The 18,915-nt window shown below is 35.7% G+C and overlaps 2 protein-coding genes across 2 annotated transcripts in view; one reads left to right on the top strand and one right to left on the bottom strand.

Moving 5' to 3' along the window:
• Stag1 (STAG1 cohesin complex component) overlaps positions 1–18,915 on the bottom strand; it is a 360,527-nt gene that overhangs the window by 280,731 nt on the left and 60,881 nt on the right. The gene's annotated exons all lie outside the window — the stretch shown is intronic.
• LOC124084485 (rho GTPase-activating protein 5-like) lies at positions 9,237–13,167 on the top strand. Its single transcript, XM_046431786.2, is given in 4 exon segments — positions 9,237–9,334; positions 11,397–11,454; positions 11,457–12,269; positions 12,271–13,167. Coding segments are annotated over 4 exon segments (1,815 nt in total). The 3' UTR covers positions 13,117–13,167.

The following is an 18,915-nucleotide window of genomic DNA, read 5'->3' as shown; positions in this document are numbered from 1 at the left end:
TCGAAATAAAATACAATAGTGCTGGGGATGTGGCTCAGTGGTTGAGTGTTCCTGAGTTCAATTGGGGGGGGGGGGTTAGTATATATAAATAAGCAAACATATTAACATTTTAAATTATTCACCCACCCTGACCTATTTATAATAATCAACCTATGTCCTACAATTGGAAAGCAATCACCAGTAAAATATTTTATACCACTAAAAAAAGTTCAAAAAGAATAAAACATGAAATGCTTAGAAGTGGCCAACATATAGACTTATATATAAAAGATTTGTATATAAAGAATGATCTCTTCTTTACATTTTATATATACTACTACACACAAAAAGGACTAAAGAAGGAAATGTTTGAAAACGTTAGTAGTTAGCTGAAATTGTGGATCTGCACGTTAACTTCCTGGACTTTATATTTCCTAGTGTTAAATATAAAATGGGACTATTGTAAAAAATTATATGAGAAAATAGCATAATCTAGTACTACTAGTACTGCCACAGGCAGAATAGGATATTAGGTTCCTAGTAAGGACTTATGTTTACCAGGTCACTAGACACATCATTTAAAAACAAAATAATTAAACATATATTCCCAAAAGTTCAAACTGATTATAGGTTCACAGATTTTGGTGGTTAGTGTTTATACTCACTAAACTTCAAAGATGTTTTCTGAAAAAAGTAATGGGGCACCCCACTAATAGATTTCTTTGGAAATTTATTTTGAAAAGTTTTTATTGAACACTTTTGAGTGTTTAATAGAAAATAAGAAATGCAAGGCAATTTTAATAAAAATTTGCATTTGGGTAATTTTGACAAGTCACTTCTGTTAGCAAATTTTGTTAGCTATTCATGCCAACCTACAACTTGCTTAGTGTATCAATTTCAACACTACCTCTTTAAGCAGTAATTTTCTTAAAGCTCTAAAATAAATTAAAAGTAGCATATACATAAGCTACATGTCTTAAGCCTAATTCCTACACTTACTGAATGAAACAGCTGAAGATAGGAATAATTTGACTTTGTAAAACTAAGGGTGATTTTAGCTTATTATTGAATAAACTTCATCTGAAATATAAATTCATAATTGTATCTGAATTATATTTGCTATTATTTACTTGCCAAAATTAGTAGAACAACCTTCATTTTAGCACTATAGTTGCAAACGAGATACTGGTGAAAACTGTCATTTAAGAAATATTCCTGTGCCATTTTGCATGGCTCTATTAATTTTTATTATGGCAGTTTCTAATTATGCTTGATTTTACTTACTTTACAGGCCTTAAAAATCCAACGTATATACTACCATCTCCCTTTATATCATCCATATACCCTTATAAGAGAGGCAGGTATTCATAGGCTACCATAAGAATCCAAATGAGAGGCGACTCTAATGTAATTCACGTAACCAGAGTAAATTTAGACACTATTTCTGGTTTACTGCTTCTTCTGACCCTGCAGAATTAACAGCTTTTTCATTCCTCAATCCAATTAACTTCTCTGAGGTATATGCTTCAGAGAGTAGAGCACAGAAAGTTAACTGATAGCTGTGAAAATGTTTCTTTAAACAAATAGTAAAATGCAAAAAAGTGACAACATAAAAGGTGCCAATGTTCTTAAGATTCTGAAAATTATTTTTCTGAAAATCTGTAACAGGCTTACTTTCATTATTCATAAAACTGCCTCCAGCAAAATTGTTTAACATAAAGTGTTAATTTTTTGTGTGCTATTCTGTTAAACTTCAAGAGGTTTAAGGGGATTCCTTCAAAACCCTCTTTCATTTGCTCAATTCTCTTCTCAAGCATATTAGACTCCATTAGCAGCCAATCATGTAAGCTGAGCTGCAAGTGACCTGAGAGTTGCCATAGCAACAGCTGCTTTCTGAAATACGTGTCATGCATTTTAAAAGCTCTCTCAGAGAGGATACCACATCTATCAATTAACAACCAAAGCTCAACACAGCCCATTATCCAAATGAAAGAAAAAATTCAACTACCTTAAAAGAGGAACTTCTTAACAAAAGGGATGTTTGATATTCATGACCTCTGAAATGCTATCAAGGTTTATAAATTTCAAAGTAAAGCCTACATTTAATAACATATAATGGTTAAATGCCTTGTTTATTAATGCACAAAACTGATACAGTAAAGAATAATAATCAGGATTATATTTAGCAATGGACCATTAGGGTATGTACTGTAAAAAAAAAAAAAAAAAAGGAGGGGGTATGTACTGTAATATACTAGCAAACTGTCATGCAACCATACTAATAATTGGCGTAAATGTAGTATAAAAATGCTTTGCAACATATATAATTTGTGTTTACGTGTATATATTCCATAGATATATAAAAGACTAGGAAAAAAATATATACAAAAGACATTTGACTATTTTAAAGAAAATCATTCTCTTGGCAATTCACTGAAGATAGATCTCTCTTTCCAAAAACCTCATCATAAAGATATGCACAATCACCCCAACTTTACCAGCGAAGTCATCTGAACAGTGTTCAATTCTGCAAGAATAAGAAACTTTCAAAAACAAACTTGTTTCTGTAAAATGAATTCAAAGCTGATACTTTCCACAGCATTAAGTAGTCATTATACTTAATGAATATTCACAATTAAAAAATATTTAAATTTAAATATTTTAAATTAAATTTAAAAACTATTAAATTTAAAAATTTTATAGTTTTGAACAATCGAGCTCAAAAACTAGTCAACCAACTAGTTCAAAAAAACAATACATAAATACTACTACTCAAGGTGTTTTTAATCAGAAAATAAAAACTTCTTTTAAAAAAGGATGTTTAGATAAAACACACTGGAATTACTAATAATCATACTGTAACACTCAAATACTAGAAAAATATTTTTGTGACAAGACTTCAGAGACTTTGTGATACAATATAGTGAAACAAAATCTTCTAACTTTTAATTTTTCAAAAACTTCAAGGAGGAATTTTTTTTAAAAATTGGGAGCAACTTTTACTACTAAGGAAGAAATTTAGGAAATGACAAAGATAAATTGCTTTAATGACTGCTAAGTAAGAAAACTAACAACAAGCCACCACGGCAACACCTTGATATGGCCACAAACACTGTATAACACCCTTAAAAAGTGGCTCAATGATTGAAGTATTGGTTTATTAATCAAGTATTCATTAACCTCCCAGATTATTCTTTCAGTCCCCAATGTTATTCCAACTCTAGATAGTGGAAAACATAGTATACTTCTCCTTTCAATATAAAAATTTCACCCCTTTTTTTCAATTCTGTGTGCCTTGTACTTAGACAAACTTAGAACATAATCAAATACTGAACTTAAAATCCAAACATAATATTAATTCTAACAATTATTATCTCTTAAGCAATTCTAAGCAATTTACATATATTAAGTCATGGATATTCTCATGAGGTAGATAGTATCATCATCTCCATTTTACAGATGGTAAAACTGTGGCTCAGAAATGACATCCCCAACAAGTTGTGAAACCAGTGTTCTAACTCAGACAGTCTGACTCCATATTTTACACCATTAACTATTATCCACAAAGCTTATGTAAATAAATATGGTTTGAAATCAATACTTCATCCTCAAAAATTAACACTTATCATCTCACAATTCTTCTCTTCTTAGTTTGATGACTTAGTCTTAGCTATGCCAGTCTCCCAGCAAATCATAATTCCAACAAAGCAAAACACAATTAGATTTAAAATAAAAATAAAGTCAGCTGAACACAAACAACAAATGAGGAAATGGTTTACATATGAAGGTATGTAAAGTAGAAGACGATAAAATAGTTGAGATTTCACGTTTTTTAAGCAGAAAGATGTAATGTATGAATGAATATGGTTATGATGAATATTATACAATGGAATACAATTCTTAAAGTCAAAAAGCTACTTTCTAAATAAAAGTGCCTTAAAGCAAAGCAGAGCACATAAACATTAAAGCAATCCACTCCTCAGATGAAGCATGCTTATTTTGAAAATTATGGGTGCCTAACAGCCAGTTTCCTAGTCAACCATAACCTTAGGGCAATATCCCTCAACCTTCCTTTCCATTACCAACCCCAAGGAATTGTTTCAGATTTTTTTGCACCCCCACAAATAACCCCTCCTTCAAATTTTAGTACTACAATATACTACATATATCTTTGTGCTTTGTATAGCTATCAGTGGTAAACCTACAAAAAGAACAACAGTTGTTTGGTTTTGGAGGGGTATCCGGCCCAGAACTTTTTTTTTTTTTTTTAATGTATGGTTTTGAGAAGTACTTGAGAGTTAAGCCTACCACATGCCACAGTCAAGGAAAGATCTATTGATAAAATAAACCTGCAGCAGAGAACTTCAGGCAAGTTACTAAACTGATCAGCTTAATCTTTCTTTCATGAATACAGATGGACAACCAAGAATCAATAAATCTGAGGAAAAACAAAAAATGAAGGGGAAAAAAAAAACACAAAACATAAAAGTAATCTGAGAGAGAGCTCAGCTGTAAGCCCAAAGGGTGAAGCTACAAATCACAAAGTTATTCCCAGGCCTTGACATCTACTGGAGTTTCTCCAACTGATTTTTAAAATTGCTTAGAACTTATAGCTCCTTTTTTTCCTGTCTTCTCCCTTTTTGAACCAGAATGTCTGTAACTGTCCCAGAATTGTACTTTGGGGAGAATTAAATTGTTTCATAGGTCCACAGATTTTTAGATAAGACTTTGAACTACAATAGGGTATATATAAAAGAAGTTTAGGGATCTTGGGATAGGATGAATAGATGTTGTGAGATAGATAAGGATCACAGAGGCCAGAAGAGGGATTGTGCTGCACAGGGTTTTAGGCCCCCAAGTTTTTGCCCCATTTTTACACTTGTGTATTTTGCATTTCATGGCAAAAGGGTAACAGACTTCAAAATAAGGAAATTCTTGTAGGCCCAGTATAATCACACTGACCTTTAAGAAAGAAAGAGGAAAGCAAAACAAAACAATCAGTTAAAAAGAAGCAGCAGAAGAGGCAGAAGAAATCTGAAGCTTGGGAGGAACTCCACCCTCCACTATTGATTCTCAAATGAAGGAGCCATAAGCCAAAGAAACAAGGTCAACAAAGAAGTTAAGTAGGACCCCAATCTCTGAGCCAACAGCCAACAAAAGGGACATCAGTTCTTTGATCAAACACAAATTAACTCTGCCAACAATCTGAATGATCAAGAAACTGATTCTCCCCCTACAGCCTCCTGAATACAACCAGCCTCAGGAAGACACTTTAATTTAGGCCCTATGAGACTTCAATGAGACCCAACTTAACCCACTGAACTTCTGCCTATAGAAGTATGAAATTATCAAGGATTTTGTTTTAAGCTACTAAATTTATGGTAGTTTGTCAGAGCATATTAAAAACAACAACATGTGAACTGTTACACCAAGTTTGTAGTGACTAAACTTGCCCAAGATCACATAGTAAGTAACTGATGATGCTGGGATTCAAACCCATGAAGTATGGCTTGTGCTCTTGATCACTGATGACAAAATGAGCAAAAAAAAAGAACAAAGACAGATGAGACTCTAAAGATCTGAACACTTTCACTGGCAGAGCTAAGATATGAGCCATTATATTCCTCCTATATAACTTCAACTTTGATTCAGGACTAAATTAGATTTATGTATTACAGAGAATAATATTACCAATTAATTACCAAAAATAATTTTTAATCAAATATAGTCTAAACTACAGTTAATTATGTAACTAAGTATAAAGTAAGCTTTTGGCATCACAAGAATAACACTGCTGGGTAAACAAAAACTAATAAAAAGTGAAATGACAGACATACTAATTCTCTTAATCTTTCAAAACAGTAAGATGATACAGTTAAAAGTTGGTAAAATTGGGCTGGAGATGTGGCTCAAGTGGTAGCGCGCTCGCCTGGCATGCGTGCGGCCCGGGTTCGATCCTCAGCACCACATACAAACAAAGATGTTGTGTCAGCCGATAACTGAAAAAAATAAATATTAAAAAATTCTCTCTCTCTCTATTTAAAAAAAAAAAAAAGTTGGTAAAATTAAGATACAAAGACATAACTGAGAATATGATGCAAACACATGAAGATGGGACATTATGAAGTTTTGCAGAAGGGTGCATTTCTATCCTGTGAAAATTGTAATATATTTAAAAACAAAACAACAACAACAAAAAAAACACTTGCCAGAAAGGTGGTACTGGTGCTCCCATGTAATCCTAACAACTGCAAAGAATAAGGCAAGATAATGGAAAATTCAAGGCCAGCCTCAGCAACTTAGCAAGATCCTATTGCAAAAGGGGGGGGGGGGGCGGTGCAGGGAGAAGGAATACAGAAGCTTGATGGTTGAGTGCCCCAGGGCTCAGTTCCTCAGTCTGTAAAGAAAGAAAGAAAAATCTCAATGCATTTCAGTTGAGGTTCTCTAGGAAGCAAAACCAAGATGGAGTTACAAATGTGAAAAATTTATCATGATAAATGCCTATGGGAAAATGAATGAAGAAACAGCAAGAGGAGTGAGTAGAGAAAGACTTCAAGATACGATACAGGCCTGTCAATTGTGAAAGGAAAGAATAAAGAAGAGATCAGAACACCCCCAAACCACTACAGCTCTGGTCTACCTGCCCAACACAGAGCTCAAATACAAAGAATGTTCTTAGAGAAATCTCACCTTGAGCAGAAAAGGCAGATGCTAGCACCTTGCTGGGCTCAGTTACTTGGGGAGAAATACCCAGGGAGAATGTGACTATGGATCAATGATGCAGCAAATCTCAAAGGCTCTATTACTGGAAGCTGTCAACTAACATTCCTCAAAGCAAAATTCTTAAAAGGAGATCTAAGCAGAACCCCTCCAGGGCTCTCACAGATGTCATATAATGGAATACTCTGCAGCCATTAAAAAATGTTAGGAAAATTTTTCCAACTATGCTGTTATTTTCCCCTGAGACAGAGTGTCACTTCTCACCATGCTACCCAGGTTAGCCTGGAACTTGTGAAGCTCCTTCCTCAGCTTCCGAAGTAGCTAGGATTACAGGTATGTGCCACTGTGCCCAGCTTAATGCTTCTTCTAGGAAGTTCTAGAGTTCTTCGATTATACCTCCAAGACAATCCAGACAAGTGAAAAAAAGCCAAACACAGATTTTGTATTTCCATCCCATCCTCAACGATCACAGTACCAGTTGTTATTTATTCTACTTCCATAAAAATCTGTTTAAACAAAGGACCATAATGCTATAAAATAATTGAAAATCATCTGTGTCACAAAAAAAGAATTTTTGATTGAAAAGGAAGCAAAATAAATTTAACTTCCCTGTTTGTGTATTAGCCTGAGACTACAACACACACATACACACACACAGTACACACCCCAAACAAATTTTTTTTTAATAAAATAAAAATGTTAATGGTGTTTACCTATTGGGTCATGAGCTTTTTTTTTTTTTCCCATTACTTGTATTTTCCATGCTGTTTACAACTGACATAACAAGACTTTGGTAATAATAAAAAATAAATAATCTGAAAGTTTTATGGTTGATAGAGAAAGGCCTGAACTGACAAACTGACTGTTCTCTTCAGAGCTGTTACTATGAAAATAATTCGGCCTCTAATTAGCTAGGGGCAAAAGAACACATTTACAAATTACTACTTTCACTTCAAAGAGTAGTCTGCCTATTAAGGTATAATACATGCATTTAATTACCCATTTAACAACTTTAATACTTAAAAGACACTCAACAAAATTATGGCACTTAATAGTAGCACACAAATAATTAAAATATATCACGCACTTTTCAGAAAGATTTCAATGACTTCAATATACAAATGCCAGTAATCCACAGTCAAATTATTTCCTAATCATTTTTATTTTATAGAATCATTCAGTATTTAACAGCAGTATCTGTGTAAAACACACATAACTGCCCAAACTCGCTTGGTTTTCCCATCAGAAAGCTTTTAGTATTCTTGTTTAATAAATGCTGCATTTGATATATGAAGCCAAGATCATCAAGTTGAAAAGGTGGCAATGCCAGGGGAAAACACTGATTCATAATTAAGTGATATTTTAAACTAGGCTGGTAAGCCTCCTGCAAATTCTTGAATTCTAACAGGACCCTGACTTCCTCCCACTCCCCCAAGATGCTGCTGGGGATTCAGGGCTTTGCACATGCTGGGGAAACACTCTATGTATCCTTAATCCTCATAATATCCTTAACTTATCAGAATGAAAGTATAAACCTTTAAAGAAAAAAAGAGCTGAAAAACTTATTTTTGCATTTGTATTTTCTTTCCAGTTAACTTGAACTTTCAATAATAATCATGTATATAAGTATATGCTGGGAAAAATGTAATTGATAATGCCAGCAATTTCAATATTGGTTGGATTTTCCAGATATAGGGGAGTACTTTGTTTATCTGTTTTTGTCTTATATATATACAGACTATTCCAGAAGTAATTACAAGGAGACTTGGAATACAGACATGTGACACTGGAATTTTGACAGGGACTTCCATTCCATCGACTACTTCATTTACAGTTTTGTTTTATTTATCCTATTTTCATAAAATCCATTTGGACAAAGGGCTGCAATTCTAATAAAGTTGAAAAAGTTTCTGTTTCACAAAAAAGAACTTTTGATTAAAAAGGTAACAAAGCACGTTTAACTTTCCTGTTTCTAAGAGTAACACACACACACACACACACAATGAAAGTTCATTTGACATTTACAGTAAGTCTTCCAACCCAAACACAGGATATCTTTCCATTTGTCTGTCTGTCTTCTTCAATTTCTTTCATTAGTGTTTTGTAGTTTCCCTTGATTTTGTAGTTCTCTTGATTTCTTTCTAGGAAAGTTCAGTGTTAATGTAGAAAAACTCTACTACTTTTTGCACATCGATTTTTGTTATCCTGCCACTTCAATTACTTTATCAATTTGAACAGTTTTTTGGTTGACTCTTTGGGTTTTCTACATATAAAATCATACTGTCAAGAAACAGTGACAGTTCCACTTCTTCTTTTTCTATCTGGATGCCTTTTATTGTGTTCTCTTGCCTTCTGTTTTGGCAAGGGATATCAGTAGAATGTTGAAAAAAATAATCATAAGCGGAAGCATCCATCCTTATCTTGTTGGGATCTCACAGGAAAGTGTTCCAATATTTCACCACTGAATATAATCTTATTGACATGGGTACCCTGCTACAAGGTGCACAGCCGGACTACCAAGAAGTGGCACCTAAGCAATGGAGCAGGGCAGTGTCTGCCCCAAGCAGCAAGAACTGTCCCTAGGAGCCCAGCCACGTGGCCTGGTGGCACCAAGGCACGAAAAGACAGCATTGAGGCAAGCCAAGCAGCAGCACAACCAGTTCCATTCGATGATCTCAACCTCCCACTTCCAGAACCTATGAGAATATGAAATGGGGCAGACCTGAATGGAGGTTAGGACTCAAAAACTGACCAATAGGATTGCTTTACCTATACCAGGTCTCTTTATTTTCCAGATGAATTTCATGACTGCTTTTTCTATTTCTATGAGTAATGTCATAGGGATTTTGATTGGAATTGCATTAACTCTGTATAATACTTTTAATACTATGGTCATTTTGACAATAATAATTCTACCTATTCAAGAACAAGAGAGATTTTCCATCTTCTAAGGAAGGTCTTCTTTAATTTCTTTCTTTAGCATTCTGTAGTTTTCATTGTATAGGTCTTTGACCTCTTCTGTTAGGTTGATTCCCAAGTTTGTGGGGTTTTGGGGGTTTTTGTTTGTTTGTTTGTTGAGGCTAATTGTAAATGGAGTAGCTTTCAGAGGATTTGTCACTGATATACAGAAAAGCCTTTGATTTAAGGGTGTATCCTGTTACTTGCTGAATTCTTTTACTAGTTCTAGAAGTTTTCTGGTGGAATTTTTTGGGTCTTCTATCGTTGGCAAATAGTGCTAATTTGAGTTCTTCTTTTCCTATCCGTATCCCTTTCATTTCTTTCGTCTAACTGCTCTGACCACTGTTTCAAGAACTTAGACCTTAAGATATACTACAAAGCAATAGTAACAAAAAAAACAGCATGGTATTGGCATCAAAATAGACTGGTAGACCAATGGTACAGAATAGACGACTCAGAGACTAACCACATAATTATAGTTATCTTATATTAGACCAAGGCGCCAAAAACATACATTGGAGAAAAGATAGCCTCTTCAACAAATGGTGCTGGGAAAACTGGAAATCCATATGCAACAAAACGAAATTAAACCCCCATCTCTCACTATCCACAAAACTCAAAGTGGATGAAGGACCTAGGAATTAAACCAGAGACCCCGTGTCTAATAGAAGAAAAAGTAGGCCCCAATCTCCATTATATCGGATTAGGACCCTACCTACAGCGCAAGAATTAAAATCAAGAATTAATAAATGGGATGGATTCAAACTAAAATGCTTCTTCTCAACAAAAGAAACAATCTGTGAGGTGAATAAAGAGCCTACAGCTTGGGAGCAAATTTTTACCACTTGCACATCAGAGCCCTAATCTCTAGAGTATATAAAGAACTCAAAAAGTCAAGCATTGAAAAACAAATAACCTAATCAATAAATGGGTCAAGAAACTGAACAAACACTTCTCAATCGGTGATATACAATCAATCAATAAATACGTGAAAAAAATGTTCAACATCTCTAGCAATTAGAGAAATGCAAATCAAAACCACTTTAAGATATCATCGCACTCCAGTCAGAATGGCAGCTATTATGAATACAAACAATAGTAAGTGTTGGCAAGGATGTGGGGAAAAAGGCACACTCATACATTGCTGGTGGGGCTGCAAAATGGTGCAGCCAATATGGAAAGCAGTATGGAGATTACTTTGAAAACTGGAATGGAACCACCTTTAGACTCAGCTATCCCTCTCCTCGGTCTATACCCAAAGGACTTAACAATAGCATACTACAGGGACACAGCCACATCAATATTTATTGCAGCACAATTCACAATAACTAAACTCTGGAACCAACCTAGATCCCTTTAGTAGATGAATGGATAAATAAAATGTGATGTGTGTATATATATATATATATATATATATATATATATATATATATACACACACACACACACACAATGGAATATTACTCAGCAATAAAAGAGAATAAAATCATGGTATTTGCAGGAAAATGGATGGAGTTAGAGAATATAATGCTAAGTGAAGTTAACCATTGCCAAAAAAAAAAAAACAAATGCTAAATGTTTTCTCTGATATAAGAAGGCTGATTCATTGTGAGGTTGGAAGGGGCAGCATGGTAAGATTAGACGAACCCTAGATAGAGGAAAGGGAAAGAAGGGAACAAGGGGGTTAAAAAGACGGTGGAAATGAGATGGACATCATTACCCTAAGTACATGCATGAAGACATGACAAGAACCTTCCCATTCTCAGGCACCAAGGGCAACAACTGGCAAACAAGTTATGCAGTGTCCTTTTGTAGATGTGCCTGCAGGTACATATCCTCGTAAATTTAATGAAACCCAAATAAAGCAAGCTCTAAGAGGAGTACTGGAATCAGTTAAACACAATTTAGATGAGGTGAGCCCAGTTCCCACCAATAAGGATGTATCAGAAGCTGACTTGAGAACTGTCATGTGTGCCATGTGTGGTGATCCATTTAGTGTGGATCTTATTCTTTCACCATTCCTTGATTCTCATTCTTGCAGTGCTGCTCAAGCTGGAGAAAATAATTCCTTAATGCTTGATAAAATTATCGATGAAAAAAGGAGGAGAATACAGATCACAATATTGTCATATAACTCTTCAATTGGAGTAAGGAAGGATGAACTGGTTCATGGGTATATATTAGTTTACTCTGCTAAACGGAAAGCATCAATGGGAATGCTTCGAGCATTTCTATCAGAAGTTCAAGATACCATTCCTGTACAATTGGTGGCAGTTACTGACAGCCAAGCAGATTTTTTTGAAAATGAGGCTATCAAGGAGTTAGTGACTGAAGGAGAACACATTGCAACTGAGATCACTGCTAAATTTACAGCATTGTATTCTTTATCTCAGTATCATCGGCAAACTGAGGTCTTTACTCTGTTTTTTAGTGATGTTCTAGAGAAAAAAAATATGATAGAAAATTCTTACTTATCTGATAATACAAGGGAGTCAACACATCAAAGTGAAGATGTTTTTCTACCATCTCCCAGAGATTGTTTTCCTTATAACAACTACCCTGATTCAGATGATGATACAGAAGCACCACCTCCTTATAGTCCAATTGGGGAATGATGTATAGTTGCTTCCAACACCTAGTGACCATTCCAGATATAGGTTAGATTTGGAAGGAAATGAATACCCTGCTCATAGCACTCCAAACTGTCACGATCATGAACGCAACCATAAAGTGCCTCCACCTATTAAACCTAAACCAGTTGTACCTAAGACAAATGTGAAAAAATTGCATCCAAATCTCTTAAAAACAATTGAAGCTGGTATTGGTAAAAATCCAAGAAAACAGACCTCCCGGGTGCCTGTAGCACATCCTGAAGATATGGATTCTTCAGATAACTATGCAGAACCCACTGACACAATTTTTAAACAGAAGGGCTATTCTGATGAGATTTATGTTGTCCCAGATGATAGTCCGAATCAAATTATTAAAACTCGAAACTCATTTGTAAATAACACACAAGGAGATGAAGAAAATGGATTTTCTGATAGAACCTCAAAAGGTCATGGGGAACGGAGGCCTTCTAAATATAAATATAAATATAAAACCTTGTTTAGTAAAGCCAAGTCATATTATAGAAGAACACATTCAGATGCAAGTGATGATGAGGCTTTCACTACTTCACAAACAAAAAGAAAAGGAAGACATCCTGGAAGTGAAGAACATCCACTTCTTTCTCCTGTTGAAACTTGGAAAGGTGGTATTGATAATCCTGCAATCACTTCTGACCAGGAGGTCGATGAAAAGAAGATGAAGAAGAAAACCCACAAAGTAAAAGAAGATAAAAAGGAGGATGATCCATATGACCTTGAAGACCTTTGCACAGAAATGAGGGAAATACAAAGAATCAAATACAATTCTGAAATTTGGGACCTGTATTTTGAGATGATATTTTCAGAATGAGAAGTATACATGGTTACTTTATGAATGCAGAGACATGAGAAAACGGTTATGATGGCAAAAAACAAAGAACCTCACCCCCCCACACTGGTGCAAAGACCAAATTTGGGGGCCAACAGAGGTGAGGCAAAGAACCTCACCCCCCCCCCCCACTGGTGTAAAGGCCTATCCACAAGTATGGCTGTATGCTGGACCAGTAGTCAATGACGGGTAAGATCCAATTGTAATGGTACCAACCTAAGACAGGAGGGTGACGCCTTGAGGTCAGCTCATCCGATGACGGGTAAGAACCATATGTAGTATTGGACAATCTAAGACAGGCACGGTCCCTAAGCCACATGCTTGTTGTTTAATTAAACAGAAGGGGGGAGATGTTGAGAGCCACAGCCGAGTCGGAATGGCCCCTGGCATTTGGCCAGAAGTAGTGGTTGAGAGATGAAGCCAGCGAGCCATTAAGATGATGACTTTTGAGTTCTCGGGGAGTTCCCATTGAGTTCCAGTTGAGCTCTCCTGGGGATTCCTGAAGAGTTCACATTGGTGGTGGAGTTCCGGTGTAGGGAGTTCCAGTTGGTGTGTGGTCGCTGGAAGGACCGCATGGGTGGCGTTCGGGGGAGTTCGGAAATAAAGTTTGTTCCTGCTTGAGTGGCTTGTGATTTGTGCCCAGCCAGACTGCGGCAAGTGTGAATATACTTTGTATAGAACCAGAGATATGAAAAATTGTGTTCCATATGTGTAATATGAATTATAATACATTCTAGTGTCATATATATAACTAATTAGAATAAAATTTTTTTAAAAAAGTGACCAATGGCATTAGATTTTCAAACCTAATTAGCATAAACTTGGAACAAAAGCATTAGTACTTTTGTACTAATTAGCATAAGTTTGGACCAATAGCAGTGCCCCCATGTGCTATATAAGCCCCTACACTAGCACACTCCAAAAGAAAACCTGCTTATCAAATCCCTTCTTATACCATAGAAGTTCTATTCCTATTTCCATTCTTCAATAAATCCTACTCTTACACTCTCTCATCCTGGTCTGTGTATTTCATCCTTTGAATTCACAAGACATAAACCCAGGAAAAAAAACAGAGTGAACTGCTGGGGTGTGGTGCAACACCAAAGGACATGGCCCACCATTAAGAGCTACAACACTTCTCAACTGCAGAGGTCTGCAACCTTACACAAACCTCACCTACCAGCAGAAGCAGGTAACTGAGTTTCATCTCCAAACTATGGTTTCATTATTATATGTGGCCTTTAGAATGCTGAAGTACAATACTATACCTATTTGTTGGGTGTATTACCATGAAAAAATATTGAATTTTACCAAATATTTTTCTATACCTAATGCAATGTATGAAAAAAATCATGATGTGATCATATTATTTTGCCCTGATTTTGTTAATATGGTAGGTACATTTCTTCATTTGTGAATTTTCGACCATACATGCAATTCCAAGGATAAACCCATTTAATCATGGTGAATCATCAATGTGTTGCTGAATATGGTTTGCTAGTTAGTGTTGTGTTGAGGATTTCCGTATCTCCTCACAGAAGATGTCAAATGTCTGGGGTAATGAATGGGCTGGTTGGCTTGCATCTGAAGTTCTAAAATACATTCCACCTAGCTGGGTATATGGCTCAGTGGCAGAGCCTAGTATGTGTAAGGCTCCAGGTTCAATCTCCAGGACATTATTTAAAAAAAAAAAAAAAATCATTGATCTAAGGGACATGATAGAGCTCTGACCAAGGCCCTAGGATTGATCCCCAACTGCAGTGTAGGACAGAAGGGGGAGACACATAACATTACTATACATCATAAACATGTACAGCTACAACCTGTCAATATACAGATTTTTTAAAAGAGGTTCTTGACCTTTAGAAAGACTTTTTACCATTCAAAGTATTGTATTTATTCATTCACTTATTTATTTTAAAGCCCACTAGGTAATGTTCTACCAGTAAGCTATATTCCCCAACCCATCTTTTAAAAAATAAATATGGGGCCTGGAGGTTTAGCTCAATGGTACAATGTTTGCCTAGCATTATAAGTCCCTGAGTACGTGGCCCAGCACTGTAGTCGATCAATTTTAAAAGTTGTACATATAATATGTCATATTTTTTCTCTTCAACATGCTTTTTATACCTGAGACAAAAACTCTCATACTCTGGTTCTCAATAAAGCCTGGTATCTTCACAAGTGCAGAAGGGCAGGAATACAAGGTTAAAAGCTACTGTCTAGTTCTCTAGATAATTCATTGGGTAGTTTTAATGAAAATGTTAAGCTAAACTATAAAGAAAGGCTCTAAAAATAGAAAAGTTCCTGAAGAAAAAGTTTAATGAGAAAGTAATGTACTAAAATGAAGAATAGATCATCATCACTCATTGACAAGTATAGAACCAAAAATGATAAAGTTATAAACTAATACTCTCTTCTTCAGTGACTTATGAGCTGGTAGAAAATGAGACCTAAACTGACTCATATAATCCAAATACCAATAAAGCATATTTCTGGAGTGTCATTCAAACAGATAGACAGAAATACTTTTCTATTTTGGAGTCTGCTGCTGTTGTTATTTACCAAAGCAAAGATTCCCTTGAGCTGTAGAGCTAGCATTTACTATAGCCCATACAAGAGCCTAACAATTAAAAAAAAAAAAAATTAAATCATGAGAACTCAGAAGTTACCACAAAAAGAAAACCTATAAGCTGAAATTTTTCTTTCCTTCTAATGCATCAACTAAAATGGAAACAGTATTTTCAATGGATATGTGTATGCACACAAGTACATTGTCAACACAACTAAAGACTTAAATTGGTGCTGAGAGCCATAGCCAAGTAGGAATGACTCATGGCATTTTGGGTTGAAAGGTGACCCTGCTCACGGATTAGGGTGGCTCCAGGTTAAGGGTGGATCCTGCTGGGAATAGGGTGGCTCCAGGATTAGGGCGTATCCTGCTGCCTCAGGCGCTCCTGCTCCTTTGGAGTTCCCATTCTCTGGGGTTCTGAGAGAATTAGTAAGCAGAGCCCAGTGGAGGGGGTGTATTTTCCCAGAACGTGCATGTAGAGAGTCAGTGAGAGTTCGGGAATAGAGAGTTGCTGTTTGAATCTACAAGTTTTTCTGGTGGCTTGGTTATTTTGTGCCCAGCCAGACTGAGACATTTGTCAACCCATGCAGGGAACATCTGAAGCTTGGAGGTAAGTGAAATTGCTTGCCCCTGAGGGAAGACAAGAGAATGGGTGACCATTTCAAAAAACAATGTGTTCTTGTTTTGATTTATTTTGTTTTTGTTTCAAGCTGCTTATCCCTAGAACTTTCTCAGGCAAACTGGGAAAAATGGTTGGCTCAAGGTTTGAAGTTGTTCGGTCCTGAGGAAGAGAAAATTGATACAAGGATTTTTTATTCCGTTTTTGTTTCATTCAGTTTCAGTTTTGTTTTATCTTATTGGGTAGTGTTATCTTTATAGTAGATTAGAAATTAGTAAAAAACAAACCGAAAGAGTGTTAAGTAAATTGTTAGAGGTGCAGACCATGGAGAAAGACATTTTAGATCAAGCAAAAGAGAAGGTCTCTCGAGCTAGTCAGACAGAGGAAGAAAATTTAAAGGAAAAGGGGCTATTAGGAAAAAATCTACAACAGGAGGCTGCTACTAACTCCGTTCTATCACCAGAGGGCGTAATTCAACCAACAGCTCCACCTATGGAGACAGCTGAGTGGCCCTTAACCCCCATAGTCGATAGATGGAATCCTGAGGCAGGACCTCAAAGATTAGCATGCCCTGTACTTGAGCACACAGGAGGGCAGCAAATTCACCATGCTTTAGATTTCAAAACAGTGAAGCAATTAAAGGAGACTGTAAACATATGGTCCGTAAGCACCCTTCACTGTAAGCATGGTCGAATCCATTACCAACTTGGACATGATGCCAGCAGACTGGGCTAATATGTGTCAATCTGTGCTAAATGGAGGACAATATTTGTTATGGAAGGTTGCCAATGAGAAATTTTGCACGGAGACAGCTAGGCAAAATGCAGCAGCCGGTTACCCTCAAAGAAATCCAGATATGTTGTTAGGAAAAGGACCTTATGAGGGTCAACGGCAACAAATTGAAAATGATCCTGGCGTATAAGCACAAATTGCTGAAGATGCGGATAGAGCATGGAAAACTTTACAGGGGCATGGAGATTTACAAGGACAATTATCTAAGGTAATACAAGGAACTAATGAACCTTACGCTGAATGTGTATATAGGCTTATGTGTCAAATCTATGTTAACAAAGCAATCCAGCCACTTAGAAATCAAAATCCTGAACTACAAATATTTCACCATATGGATGATGTATTATTAGCACATAAAGATAAAAACACATTGCTGGAATGTTATGCCACACTTACAAATTTATTAAAAAATTATAATCTAGAGATAGCAATAGATAAAGTACAATTAAATTTTCCAATTAATTATTTAGGAGTTCTATTATCCTCAACCATGGTCCATCCACCAAAAATTCAAATACGAGTAGATCAACTCAAATCACTTAACGACTTTCAAAAGTTATTGGGAGACATAAATTGGATAAGGCCTTATCTAGGTATACCAACAGGAGAGTTGGGACCTTTATTTGATATCCTAAAAGGTCCATCATATCCAAATTCACCCCGCATGTTAACTCCTGAAGCAAGAAAGACATTAAAAATTATTGAAACATATATGGAAAATATGCATTTGGATAGAATTAATATACGTTTGCCTTTATTATTTATTGTATTACCAACAAAAAATATTCCTACAGGAGTATTTTGGCAAGAAGGTCCATTATTGTGGATACATTTATCTTATTTTCCTAACACTATTCTTACTAGGTATCCTGAGGCTGTAGGACAATTAATACTCAAAGGAATAAAAGCAGCAAAGGGAGTGTTTGGAATTTCTCCCAATAAAATTATTACTCCATATACTATGGATCAAATTGATGAGTTAGCTAATGAGTTAAATACTTGGGCAATAATCGTGTGTAAATCTAATGTTTCATTTGATAATCACTTGCCATCTAATCCTTTGTTGTCTTTTTGGTCTTCGCATCCTGTAGTTTTTCCAAAAATGACAAGAAAAACCCCTATCATGAATGCTCCAAATATATTCACTGATGGGTCAAATAATGGTACAGCAGCAGTAGTTACCCCTGATCAAACTGTTACATTTTTAGTACCCAAACAATCAGCTCAAAAGGTAGAGCTTAATGCAGTTTTACAAGCTTTTGTGATGTTTAAAGATTCTGTATTTAATTTATTTTCTGATAGTCAGTATATAGTTAATGCTATAGTATCCCTTGAAGATGCTGGTAGGATTTCTCCTTCCTCTACTGTTTTCTCTGTTTTCCACTATACAAAGTCTAATCTGGGACAGAAAAGATCCATTCTTTATAGGACATATCAGGGCACATACAGGATTGCCTGGAGCCCTTAGTTTGGCAATGATTTAGCAGATAAAACTACACATGACATACATATTTTCTCTACACTAGAAGAAGCTACAAATTTTCATAAAAGGTTCCATGTCAATGCTAATACTTTACAAAAGCATTTTAAAATAACTAAGGAACAAGCCAGACATATAATAAAACAATGTCAAAATTGTGTGACCTTTTTACCACAAGTTAATCTTGGAGTCAATCCTAGAGGATTGATACCTAACCATATTTGGCAGATGGACGTCACACACTTGCCAGAATTTGGAAAATTAAAATATTTGCCTGTTGATACTTCTTCCGGATTTTTGATGGGCTCCCTTCATGCG

Source organism: Marmota monax, unplaced genomic scaffold (assembly GCF_021218885.2).
Source record: "Marmota monax isolate L192 unplaced genomic scaffold, Marmota_monax_Labrador192_F-V1.1 WCK01_AAM20220418_F8-fsc00022, whole genome shotgun sequence".
Lineage (NCBI taxonomy): Eukaryota > Metazoa > Chordata > Mammalia > Rodentia > Sciuridae > Marmota > Marmota monax.
Note: the sequence above shows the minus strand (reverse complement) of the source record. Positions and strands in the feature narration are given on the sequence as shown.